General features: G+C 47.5%; 1 protein-coding gene across 2 annotated transcripts; it reads right to left on the bottom strand.

The window, feature by feature from the left end:
* Positions 1-3,306: 3,306 nt before the first annotated feature.
* On the bottom strand, positions 3,307-12,929 carry PABPN1 (poly(A) binding protein nuclear 1). 2 transcript variants are annotated; one of them, XM_083707042.1, is made up of 7 exons: positions 12,769-12,929; positions 10,075-10,189; positions 6,860-6,927; positions 6,666-6,772; positions 6,478-6,565; positions 5,337-5,491; positions 3,307-4,676 (listed from the first exon to the last, which is right to left on the bottom strand). In XM_083707042.1, exons 1-7 carry the CDS (start codon positions 12,835-12,837, stop codon positions 4,637-4,639), a joined length of 642 nt encoding a protein of 213 aa, XP_083563168.1. In that variant the 5' UTR covers positions 12,838-12,929; the 3' UTR covers positions 3,307-4,636. The 2 variants fall into 2 exon arrangements, with proteins under 2 accessions (XP_083563168.1, XP_083563167.1); XM_083707041.1 differs by lacking the exon at positions 12,769-12,929 and adding an exon at positions 11,943-12,386.
* Positions 12,930-13,415: the final 486 nt, after the last annotated feature.

A 13,415-nucleotide genomic window follows, 5' to 3' on the forward strand; every position in this document is an offset into this window, starting at 1 on the left:
ACTGCATATTCTCTCTTTCACACATACTGCAGATTCCCCCACAGATGGCCAGGATTTCCAGCAGAAGCTAATTCCATTGCACCAGACTTCTAAAGCCCACAATGGTAGCATTGCTCCTATGGGACTACATTATTACTATTATTATTTATTAAATCTGTATACTGCCCTTCACCTGAGGATCACCGGATAGTTCACAATATAAAAATACATGAGAACACAAAATGGGTAATAAAAACAAACCAATAACACACACCCAACACATTTCCAAGGCCATAGAATACTGATCATCCAAAGGCCTGGGAGAAGTATGTTTTCATCTGGGACCTAAAGATATATAATGAGAGAGCAAGGTGAGCCTCTCTGGCACAAACACAGCCACCGCAGGAAAAAAAGGCCCATCTTAAGTGTTGCTGCCCGACCAGACCTCTTGTGGAGGCAGACAAAGAAGGGCCTCAGGTGCCGATCGCAGGGTCAGTTCATATGGGTAGAGTTAGTCCTTGAGGTATTGCGGTCCTGAGTCGCTTAAGACTTTGTATGTCAAACACCGGCGCTTTGAATTGGGCCCAGAAGCTAATTGGCAGCCAGTGCAATTGAGCCAGGATTGATGCAAGAGGCTCAAAATGGGCCCCTGAATTCTGCACCAGCTGAAGTTTCCAAACCTTGGTTATGAGAGCAGAGACAACAGGTTAGGTTATCCCTGCCCAGATAGGGGCATAGCTGGGCTTCAGTCTTAATCTGGATTGAGCTTCAGTTTGTTGGCTCTCATCCAGCCCATCACCAAGGCAAGGCAGCGGCCCAGCACATCCGCTGCCCCACCTGCAATGTAAAGTGGAGCTGGGTGTCAGCATATTGTTGACAATGAAATTCCAAACCTCTAAACTCAGTGCTCCACAACATGAGGAATAAAACTGAACCCTGAGGAGCCCCACACGCCAGGGGCCCTGGAGACCACTCCCCAAGCTTAGCCCTCTAGAAATGAGCATCCAAGTAGGACCAGAACGACCCCAAGCGATCCCACCCACCCAAAACTTGGTATCAAAAGCTGCCGAGAGGTTGAGAATTAACAGGGGACATTTCCTGTCTCAAACCCAACAGGCTTGATACAGGGCAATGAAAGCAGTTTCTGTGCCAAAACCCTGATTGGAATGGATCTAGAAATTCAGTTTTTTTTCTAAGAGCTCCTGGATCGGGTCCACCACCTGCTCCAGAACCCTTCCCAAAGGGAGATTGGCAACCGGCCAGTAGTTACTTAACATTTCCCTGATATATAATGAAGTGAAAAAGATGTTGAAATACATATTCTTAAAAAAACCAGAAGCATTTTTACTTGGTATTATAGGCCAAGACATTAAATTGTCTTGGCAAGATGTTAAATTGTTCTTATATGCAACAACAGCGGCAAGAGTACTGTTAGCCCAGAAATGGAAGCAAGAAGAAATTCTGACGAAAGAAGAATGGCAGACGAAATTCATGGCCTATGCAGAATTGGACAAAATGACAGGAAGGATTCGAAACCTGCGGGACCAGAGATTTACAGAAGATTGGAAGAAGTATATGAATTATTTGAAGAGCAACTGTAATCAACAAATTGCGCTAGTAGGGCTACAATAAGTTTTCTAAGGAGAAATATACGAAGTGTTACAAAGTAGAAAAAGATAGAGATATTGGTTATGAATTTGAAATGTAATAGGGAAAATAAGAAATGCATACTAAGAGATTAGACTGGAAAATTTTCAGACAGGACTGATGGAAGTCAAAAAAAAATTGAAGATGTAAAAAATTGAGTATGAATAAGATGTTTAATTACTGTTGAAAATGGTATGTTAAAAAACTAATAAAATTATATATATATATACTTATTCCCTCTCTTCTAAGGAAGCATTCACCTCCAGTTGTTTGGATCAGGCAAGACAGCCACTTGTGCTGACTCCGTCCCTTGTGGTTGATAAAAACAGGGAGACAACTGGCTGGGCCAGGGAACTGGATTAAGGCCTTCTTAGGCAAGGGCCGAGTACAGGTGGCTTTCCTGACTAATCCTGATAACCTTGTCCATCGAGCCTTACAAAGCGAAACTCATCCAACGCAACAGCACTAGACTGTGTTCTGGGAAAGCCTTGAGATCCATCTGCTCTTAACAGCAGCCAAGGTTCCAGGGAATTAAAGGTTCATCCTCAAAATGCTTTGCAAACAAGTCAACAGTGAGCTTCGGTCTGTTCCACCACCTCCTTCAGGCCAGACGGGACCCGGAACAACGGAGGCAGCAAAATACGCTTTCTTTTCTGCCTTCGCTGCCACCAAGGAGGCTCAACGTTTAGCCCTCGCCAGGGTCCTCTTGTTTTCGACCGCTTTTCCTCCACCGGTGTCCAAGCAGTCTCCCAGCTTGTTTCCTCGCCCTAAGCACCCACTTTGCAAACTCTCAGCTGCTGATTCAGCTATGCAACTTCCTCCTAGCTTGCTCACTTAAGGATCACCCGCCACAGTCCCACGGGAAGAGCAAACGGCCACATCGGCGCTCTGCAGCTCTAACTAGAAAAGGGAGAGCAGCTGCCACAGCTCATTGCTGACGCCACAGCCACTTTGTGTGTCTCTGTGTGTGTGTGTTTTCCTTATTTTCCCATCTGGCTGAAGGCAAGTTGATGCAGGCAGGCGATGTTTCTGTCAGCCAGAGGAGCTGCTTGCTTTATAAGGAGCGGAAGAGGTCCTAGACTCGAACCATTTCTAAAATCAGCCTCCTGCTTTTGAGGAAAGCAGTTAAAGTGTGTGCGAAATTGAATCAAATTTTCCAAAAGGAAGAGGTATGTGTCTTTATTTGTATGAGTGGAACCCAGAAGCCCTAGCTGCAAGATCACTCAATACTCATTAGCTCTGCCCAAGGCATGACGGGAAACAGCAACAACTGGGGGAAAGGAAGACATAACATCTGACAAGGACAGAAAGAAACGCCAAAGAAAGATTAATTGCCACACACAGGAAGGAGGATATAGTTTTGAGTTCTTCACTTGCGGTTTTATAAATCATTTAATGTGCCAACACGAATAGAAGCTATTAATACTGCAGTTGTTGTATAAGGATTATGATGACCGGAATGAAATGGAAATTAGTAAGATTCTTGAACGCAGAAATAAAGAAAATAACCAAACCATCAAATCTAGCATGCGGAGGGCCACTTTATCTAAATTATATAATCCGATATTTGAACAATTGGTATTAATAATTGTATTACAAATTGGAATTGTTATAATGAGGCTATTATTGAATTGTAATCAAAAACTAATAAAAAGTATAATAAATCACTCAACACTCATCTTTCTTCCAAAAAACATCTTTATTTTTTATTATTATTTTTTTTGCCCTCATAACATTTTATTCTATTTCTCCCCCTTTCCTCTTCCCTGCTCTCCAGCCCAATCTGGATCTCCTCCCCCTTTTTCTCTTTCTCTCTCTCTCTCTCTCTCTTTTTATTTAAAAAAAAAACCATTCTCCCACATGGAAATATGGGCCTCAATTCCTCCCCGCTCCCTCCATCCCCCCACCCCCTGCCCCCAAAAAGGGTGTCCTCTCCCCGGCCCCTGGTCTCTACAGCTTCAGGTTTCGGTGTCATTTCTTCAGGCTAAAAAATAAAGAAACCTGTAAAGATAAAGACACTCAAACAAGGCATATAACATACCCCCAGGGGTGGTGGGAGAGGCAGCGACACAGGGGCAAAGACAGGAAGAACAAAATGGGGCGCAGTCGCAGTTATGTATGGCTCTGAGTGCGGGGTGCCTATTTTTACAGGACCCTCCCCACCCACCAGCCTGTTTTAGAATGAGCATTTCAGGGGCATTTCTCCATTGGGGAGTTTGGGACAAGGATCAATGGGGTAAGAGAAAACCCCAAGGCAGGCTCCCCCGTCTGACGTAGACACACATACACAGACACACACACACACCTAGAGAGGGATGCCGACAGAGAGACTTGTCTGCCCAAAGTGAGAAAGAGGGTGGTGGACGTCTGGGAATGGGCAGGATCACCCCGCGGGAGGCAAGAACCCCAGGTCCCGCTCCCTGCTAATTCCTGAAGCAAAGGGGAGATTTGGGGAGAACCAAGCACACGAGAGAGAGCGGGGGAAACAGGCATACCGGAATGGGCAAAGGCTGCAGAGGGAAAGGTTGGGAAGATGAACAAAAACTACAAAACTCTCTCTCTCTCTCACACACACACACACACACACACACACACAAAATAGTATCACAAAAGATTTCGGGGTGTCGGCAAACCCTCCCCCACATCTGCCCCCTCCCCCAAATGCAGGGCAACAATTTAAAAAAAAGGCATGAGAGGATGAATGGCTCGGTTATGCCCAACAATCTCTGCAGATGGAAGAGAAAAGGATGAGGAGCTGGACGGGGGGTGGCGTGGTGGGGACAGGGCTCAAGTCAGCAATACCAGCAGGTGGAAATTTGACACAGGATTTGACCCCCCTGCCCGGTGTTTACATCTTCCCCCCTCCCAATAAGTCAGCCCTCTTTTTCTGCACAGCATTAGACACTTCCACCTCCCACCAACAGTATTTTTTTTTTTCCGTCATGGTAACAATCTTCATTTTTTTTCTTTTTTTTTTCCTCCTTCCTAAAACAACCACTTTTTTTTGTTTTTAGTAAGGGGAATACCATGAGGTCGCTCTGGCCCGGCCCCTGTGGAGAGAAGAAGGACACAGGTTAATGAAAGAGAGACAAAAGGTTTGCTCAGTAACTCAAAACCCTAAAGACCTCAGAGTTGGGACAGAGCTCAGCTCCTTGAGAATGGCTTGCTTTGGTCTGTGCAAGCCAGGTTTTGAGTTTTTAAGGTGTTTTTTTTTCTGGCTTGCAAAGTTTCTGTCCTGACTAAAAAAATTCTAAAGCCCGCGTTTGAGAACCTGACCACCTTTCAATAATAACAATAAACACCCCAACCCAAAACTCTGGCTTTCCAAAGCTTACAAATCTGATTGAAGAACACTCAGATTAAAATACTGGCAATATGACATTAAAACTGACCCAACTCCAATACTTGGAATTGCTTCCTCCTTCGAAGTCCCAAATCCAGCAGCATCTACAACTGGAAATGTCATTAAAATGCTGGTTCAAGTTATAAAGTCATTTTGTCTCAGCGCTGCTGCTTAACAAGAGCAGTCCTGGTTCCCAGCCCATCACCTCTCTCACTTGGTGCAGTCTACTTCCAGTCTGGGGGCATCAAGAGCCCTCCCACTCTAAGCCAATAGATCTCCCCTGCTCCAGCCGCCACCCCACCGGAACCCCTGCAAGGCAGGAGCATAGAAGCTCCTCCCCCAACCTGCCGCCACCGTCGTGCCAGACCTGTATGCGCGCCCTCGGGGTGGCCTGCTGCTAAAGCCACTGTAGAAACGGGCCCGGGAACTGCTGTAGCCGGATCCTCTGCCTCTGTACCGGGTCCGGGGGAAACCCCGGTCTGTGGTGCTGATCCCAGGGCGGTTGGTCCGTTTGGGAATCACCTTCAAAAGGAGAAGATCCCCTTAGCCGCAAGAGCAAGGGTATCCCAGAAACCACCCCCAGCCCATCCTTATGCAACTTTTTTATATATAATTTTTATTATATTTTCTAAGTTACATTTCGAAATATTTATTTAGACAACCTTAAATCAGTGACTTCCCTTCTTCTCTTTCAGTGGTTCACTTTGCATTCCATACATCACTGCATATTCTACATGAACTCAACCATTTGGTAATCCACTGTTACATCCATTAAATCTTATTTACACTGTTGAATTCAACTTAATGCTACCAGCGTTTTTAAATGAACACAGCTTTCACCCCTATATTCAGTAAGCATTTCCTAGTCTTCTTTCAATGTGTATTCTTCTGGTTCTCTTATTCTATATGTTAAATCTGCAAGCTGTGTGTAAACCATCAGTTTAAGTTGCCATTCTTGGGCCGCAGTAGTAGCATACATAGTTTTTTTGACAGCTGGGAATTTCCCTCTGAATTATCCGCCCATCAAAAAGGACTCTGGTTTTTTCAGAAAGATATGTTTATGTTTAAAAGGTAAATGTTTGTAAGTCCCTTATGCAACTGTTTTTAAACTCTGCTTACATATCGCAATTGCGTTACATACTGGTCTATAGAAGATAAGAATGGTTGGATCTTAAGGAGTGAATACTATAGCCGCAGGACAGAAAACCAGAAGTGCTTTTATTCTAGTATTTCTCTAACCTTTTCTCTTTCTCTATTTTCCTTCTTCTTGCCTTTACTCCTTTCTGAATTGTTCTTTTTTAGACTAAGTAGCTGTTTATATTATAAAAAGATACTTTGTAATGGGCATGAACTTTTGTGTAGTTCTGAATTAAGTCTCAGTAAATAAATTTGAAACTGTAAAAAGGACCGAGCAACTCAGAGCCTTCATCACCCAGCACTACACAAACTTCTCACCCACAAAATGACGTTTCAGAGGGGGAAGGGACCTGGTCGAAGAGTGTACACACCTTAATCTGTCTTCCCCTGAACAGCGACTCATCTAACGCTAAGGACGTCCTCACCGACTCCTTGTCCGAGAATTCAATGTAGGCAAACCTGGGGAGCAGGGGGAGAGAGAATGGGCAGGCTTAAAAGGCAATCACTCACCAAGACGAACAAACACACCCGGCTTCCCCATCCCGTCACACGCACTCACCCCTTGGGATGGCCAGTGTACTTATCGCAGAGGATGGTCACCCGGTTGACGGAGCCGCAGCCGTGGAAGTGAGCCTCCAGCTCCTCTGCTGTCGCTCCGTAATCCACCTGAAACCAAGGATTGAAAATGGTGAGGAAACCCATGATACTTCTCTTGGCCTTCTGATTGAGCTGGGCTGCAGGGAACAGACTTACGTTGCCTACATATATGGACCTGGCATCTGCTTCCATCTTTTCTTCTAAAGACATGATGACTGGGCCAGCTGGGGAGAAAGAAACAGTGTAAGGCAGTGTTAAGACACCTGGATATATAAGCTGGCCACCAAATGGCCAGGGTAAACCAGGGTTACAGTCGCCAAAATGGACCGGTTGGCTTAAAACTCGTATTTTTCAATGCGACCTTTTGGTTCCTGAAATTTGTTCCGATAGTGCAGATAGAATACCATATTTTTCGCCCTATAGGATGCACTTCTTCCCCTCCAAAAATGAAGGGGAAATGTGTGTACGTCCTATGGGTCGGTGCGCACCGACCGCTCTCGCTCTCCAGGCTTCAGGAAGCTATCCGCAAGTCTTGCAAGCCCGGTGGGAGGTCCCGCGGGCTCGCAAGACTTGTGGGCAGCAGCCTGCAGCCCAAAAGCTTGGAGGACAGCGGGGAGGCGCAGCGCCACCACCCCGCTATTCCTCGACCTGGTCTGGAGGCTGGCGGGGGGGGGGGGAGAAGCAAGTTTGCTTCTCCCCCGCCAGCCCCACAAGTTCGGGGGATAGCGGGGAGGCGGAGCGCCGCCACCACGTTATTCCGCGACCTGATCTGGAGGCTGGCGGGGGGGGGGGAGAAGCAAGCTTGCATCTTTCCCCCCCCCCACCAGCCCCACAAACTCGGGGGACAGCGGGGCAAGCTGCTGCCCCACGGAGGCTAGAGAGGCTGTCCCTGAAGGCAGAAGAGGGAGACAGAGCGCTCCGTCTCCCTCTTCTAGCTTGGGGATGGCTGCGCAAACCTGGGGGGGAAATAAAAAAAAAATCCTTGATTCCCCCCTCCAAAAAAAAACTAAGTGTGTCCTATAGGCCGGTGCGTTGCGTCCTATAGGGCGAAAAATACGGTATAACAGATAGAATTCTACAGGATGTGTTGCTTGTGTGTGAAAACAGTCAAGATCCAAGGATCCCCCAGGCATGCACCTCCAGATGGTGGAAACGTCAGGTGCCATCCTGGCGCCTGGGCATCTTCACTTGGTCGCAAGTGGCTGACAACCAGGTACAAAATGCATCTGGCCAGGAAAATACTGGAAGAGGAAGAATTGCCTCCAATGATTCTGGGACCCGGGGAAAGGCACATGCTGATTGGACAGTGCTTCCTCCAGAAGTGGCTAGCCAAGTCTGCTGGAAAGCAACAAAATGAGGCGGGAAAAGGCCCAGCACCTGGGCCAAGCAATCTTGGCACTGTTTTGGACACCACCAGCCTCACAAACCCTCTGCATGGGATTCTCTCTCCAGGTAAGTACAACACAGCACCTTTCTTTTAGCATCTGAAAGTTGGTTTGAACAATTTTAACTAGGAACAAAGGAAGCCACCTTTGTGGCAGCAATTCTCCAGAATTTCAGGCAGGGGGCATTGCCAGGTCTACCTGGGGAGGCCAGAGGTTGAACCTGAGACTTCCTGAATATAAAGCAAAATTTGGCGTCCTCCAGATTTTGCTGGGCTGCAACTCCCATCAGCACCAGCCTGTACTTGACTTACTGAAGTTTCCAGCAAAGGGGGTGGGTGGGAAAGAGGAAGAAGCCAGCTCAAAATCCTTAGTCACACAATGTTGATGCTGTAAGAGCTGAAACACCCAACCGAAACACCTCTTCATTCATCTGCAAAATGGCTCTCACCTACACAAGCACATCTTAAGTTTGGGACAAGACACCTGGCCAAACAAGTCTCCAGACTTTAGGCACAGCTACATTTTAATTTTTTTAGATTTATTTCACACACTTCTATCCTGCCTTTCTAGAAAACTATATTCAAGAGTGACTAGCTACACATCTGATACAGCAAAACAATCCAGTCTTAATCAGGTCATCTCCACAAAGCTGTTTGCTAACATAATGTAACTGCAGGGCCGGCACATTCACACATCCATTTGCGATGGAGAATCAGAGGTTTGGAGGTGCTTTAAGCAACTTCCTTTCTCTACCACAGGTGTCCTGCATTTGTAAGAACTTTATTGTTTAGTGTGGTGGCAGCGCCTACTTTGGAACTCCCTGCTTTTTGAGATCAAGCAGGTGCCTGCTTAAACATGTCTGGTAGACACACCTACTCAGATGCCTAGAAAGTTCAAGTAATTTTAATGTTTACGTTTTAAAGTAGGGTTGTAAATCTGTCTCGATTTTACCATTTAAACTTTTGTAGGCCACTTTGTGTGTTTTTTACAATCAAATATGTATTATGAAACAAATAAATCATTCACCCCACTTCAGTGCCACGAGACTCAAACAGAATTTGGAACCCCACAGCCGATAAATGAATGGGGTAAATGCGTATCATCTAAAACACACTCCCATGTCCTCTGCTGACAAGGGAAAAATGAATTCCCTGAAGTGAATTTTAAAGGCATCAAGTTAACCTTCCATTTATCCTAACTGTTAAGGAAAGTAGCTTGCTTTGTTCTCTCCTGCACCGGAATTGTCCTAGCTCTATACTGCATTTATTTTGTTTAGAAACAAGTAGACACAATAAAGTTACATGTCTGGCTTGCTTAACCAAAATAAGTCTTTAGCAGCTGTTGAAAACAGTGCAGTGAAAGTGCCTCTGGTTAGCTAATGTATACCAGAGCCCAAACTGGGATTGTGACAAACCCCTGTAAAGACAATGCTAAGGAAATTAAACTTTTTGGAGGGGTTTTAAACCAAGGCCGTTGCTGTCTTTGTGGCGTATCCTGCCTTACTATATTTTCCTATGGAAGAGAGGTTTACAAATACTTTAAAACAATCAATCCATGCATCCGATCTCCCAGAACAACTCCGACGCCCAGATGAGCCATTTAGCCTATTCTACATTAATGAAATTTCTGCAGGTAGAGGAACTCGAGATGTGCATAAACCCTTGTACCTGAGCTAGATGGACCATGGGTCCCACAAAGCATCTTCCTTTGTTCCAATGTAATTTTCCCATGTCATCCCTCTTAGGCTATTTTTTAAAAGGACATCAATTTGATCAGGCCAACACAGAATTCAAGAGCCTAAAAGTGTCAGCAATAATGTCTCGTTTGCGTACTTAAGAGACCTCTATAGATGTTTCTTACCCATTACACAATTCCTAACTTCTCACCATCCCCTGTATCTGAATACTTGCCACCTATTGCGGGAGGTGCGGGGAGGAAGACGAGGAGCAAGCACAAATTAATTATAAGAAACTTAGGGAGACTTACCGTTGCCAGGCGGGGGGCTCATGTTCATTTGTTTCTCAACTTCGTTCTGCAGCTCTTTTAGCTTCTCTGCTTCCTCCTCCATCTCTCGCACTCGAGCTTTAATGGCTTCCAACTCCTGAGAGTGGGAAGAACGGGCAAGGGAAAGTGGGGAGCAAATTAAGAAACATTCTTGCAGTTCTTAAGAGCTCACACCAACTGAGACTCCCTTCTCTTCTTCCACTTCTTTAATGCCGCTGATTACTAGTACTTCTCAAGGTTACTGCTGTAAGACATTCTACAGTTATCTACTCCCATCCACTTGTTTATGCCAAGACAGCTCTGCCGGCATTTGTTTCATCTGATCTCTCCCTGAAAGAGCTGTCTTTCCCACGGTTTTAGCTCTTTTCCCACTCTGCCTCTGCTCTTTCCAATCTTACTGTCGCCACCCACTACTCAGGGCCTTAGCTCTGCCCACTTAGCTCTGCCCACTTTTTTGCTTCTACAAATCAGTGTCAAAGGTATAATCTGCATCCAATTGCCAAATGGCAACCCCCGACTCCATTTTTACACTTTAATGAACTTCTCATCTGCCCGTGTCAGCAGGTCCAAATGAAAACTGCTTCTGCGCTATCACTGAGCATCCCATATTAATAGTTTTGTATGTACCTTCCAGTACATTTTTTGCCCACCACCCCCCATTAAAGAACCCCCTCCCTGAAGCCACAATCTCTACGTAGGAAGCAGTGAGCCAGGACCAGAGAGGGACCAGGGTTTGAATGCCCCACTCAGTGCATGACCTTGGGTCTACTCACTGCCTCTCAGCCTAATCCTACCTCATGGGGTAGGGAACTATAGGGGGTTCTTTTTGGGGGAGGGGAAACCACATACACCCGCTTGAGTTCCTTGGAGAAAAAGGTGGGATATAAACGCAAAATAAGCAGCCAAGTGTGCTGTATATGCAATTTCTGAATAATCATTTCTTTGCAACTGTTCCCAGATATATAAAGTAAGAGACTCGATCTCATGGATGTGGGTTCAAGCCCCACATTGCACTACGGATTCATGCATTGGAGGGGGTTGGACTAGATCATGGATGGGCAAACTAAGGCGCAGGGGCCAGATGAAGCCAATCGCCTTCTAAATTTGGCCTGTGGATGGTCCGGGAATCAGCGTGTTTTTACATGAGTAAAATGTATCCTTTTATTTAAAATGCATCTCTGGGTTATTTGTGGGGCCTGCCAGGTGTTTTTACATGAGTAGAATGTGTGCTTTTATTTAAAACACATCTCTGGGTTATTTGTGGGGCATAGGAATTCGTTCATTATTTTTTTCAAAATATAGTCCGGCCCCCCATAGGATCTGATGGACAGTGGACCGGCCCCCTGCTGAAAAAGTTTGCTGACTCCTGGACTAGATGACCCTCGTGGTTCTTTTCAACACCACAATTCTATTATTCTACACACACGTTACCTCCTCATCCACCACACGTTACTCATCCTCATCCATTGTACTTTTAAGCCAGTGCGGTACAATGGTTAGACTAAGGTGGAACTATGTGATCTGGGAGACAAGGGTTCAAATTCCCACTCAGCCACGAAGCTCACTGGGCGACCTCGGGCCAGTCAACCCCTCTCCTATCCTACACTACCTCACAAGGTGGTTGCGAGGATGAGATGGGGGTGGGGAGAGCCACGTGCGCCACCTTGAGCTCCTTTGGGAGAGAAAGGCTGGATATAAATGCGGCAAATAAATAAGCAACGCCTCGCGACACTCCTGCGAGGTAGGCTACGCTGAAAAAGAGACGGGTGCGGGGAGGGGGGGACAAAGATCACGCGGGAGAGCAATTCGGGCCCTTCGCTCTCTCCTCCGCGCCCCCGGGGGCCACTCACCGGGTCTTCGATGGCGGAGTCTCCGGGGTCGCTCTCTCCCAGGCCGGCCTCCTCCTCCAGCTCTTCGGAGTGAGGGTGGTGGTGGGGCCCCCCCACTCCCGCCTGGCCGGCCCTGGAGGGCGCGTGGGAGGAAGAGGAGGAGGAGGAAAGGGCGCCCCGCGGGCCGGAGCCTCGGATCCCGCCGCCGCCGCCGCCCGCGGCTCCTCCGCCCGTCGCGGCCTCGAGGAGCAGCCCCTCCTCCTCCTCCTCCTCCAACTCGCGGAGCCCCCCGCCCTGCTCCCCCCCGGGTCCGCTCCCCCCCAGCCCGTTCCCGTACTGGGAGGAAGGCGGGCCCCCAACCAGCCCCCCGCCGGGCTCCCCTTCGCCCCCCAAGGCCGCCGCGGCCCCTCGCCCGCCGCCGACGCTGCTCGGGCCCCGCACGGACGCCATAGACCCCGCCGCAGCCGCCTGCCGCACTAGCCGCCCGCCGACGCGCTCTGATTGGCTGCCCGCCCGCCGACGCGCTCATTGGCTCGCCGAGAGGCCAGGCGCCCTCCTGCCATTGGTCCGCGGAGCTGCCCGCCGTCTCGCGAACGCAGGCTCTGCAGGCATTGGCTCGGGAACGCCGCCTCTCGAAAGGTTTCGAACGGCGATTGGATCGGAGCTGGGAAAGGGTTGATGGGGTTTCCCCCCACTTTTGCAATGTGGATTAGTGATTGGTCCGGGAGCCTCTTGCGCCCGCCTTAGCCCCGTTTCTGTATGATTGGGTGGCTTCGCGAAGTTTCCCGCCCGATTTGCCCCCGTCGCGAAGTTGAATTGGAGAACAGGCACGCCAATCAAAACGTACTGGGAAATGATTTATCAAAGCGCTGAAGGGCCAAATCGGAGTGTTCTCATTGGGAGAGCAAACTATCATAGTCCGCCTTCTCCGCGGCTAACGCTATGCCTCCATCAATCAGTCCGTAGTACATTATTGGTTAGCAACAGAGAAATAACGATTGCTTTTTCATTTTCGACCCACCTCACGTGATTATTGGGTGAGATGCCTGTCAATTACATACATTCGTATTTTCATTGGGTCCGAAACCATTGGATAGAGATGTGCCAATCATATCTGGAGTAGCTCTCCTATTGGCCAAGGAGGGATTCCTCAGGTTCTACTGTAAGTGGTAGAACGCCGCTTTGGTCCGGGCCCTTTTCTCTGTCGCGTTTGAAGCTGCAGTTTCTGATTGGCTAATGGCGCCAACGTCTCTGTAGCTACTGGAAAAGCCGTTTAACGGCCTTCCGTGCTTCCTACAAGCCTTCCCAGGGGGCCTGCATTATGTGCAATGTTATCGATAGTAGCAGTAGTATGAAAACATACAATCAAATGTAGAATCAAACAGTTTTAAATGAATAAAAAATCATTTCACTATCAAAAACTCCACAAGTAGAATATACAATAAGACCATTGAATTAAAAGCCAGGGAAAACTTTCTTCAAAACTTGGAACTA

Source organism: Podarcis gaigeae (assembly GCF_964106915.1).
Source record: "Podarcis gaigeae genome assembly, chromosome: 13".
Classification (NCBI taxonomy): Eukaryota; Metazoa; Chordata; class Lepidosauria; order Squamata; family Lacertidae; genus Podarcis; species Podarcis gaigeae.

What these genes read in the sequence shown, in the direction of transcription:
- PABPN1 (XM_083707041.1), bottom strand. Translation starts at nt 12,371, where the DNA reads ATGGCGTCCGTGCGGGGCCCGAGCAGCGTCGGCGGCGGGCGAGGGGCC. An exon ending in GAGCCCCCCGCCTGGCAACG is followed by an intron (nt 6,928 to 10,074) that starts GTAAGTCTCCCT and finishes CTTTCTCCCCAG; the next exon opens with CTGGCCCAGTCATCATGTCT. An exon ending in CCCCGAGGGCGCGCATACAG is followed by an intron (nt 4,677 to 5,336) that starts GTCTGGCACGAC and finishes TTCTCTCCACAG; the next exon opens with GGGCCGGGCCAGAGCGACCT.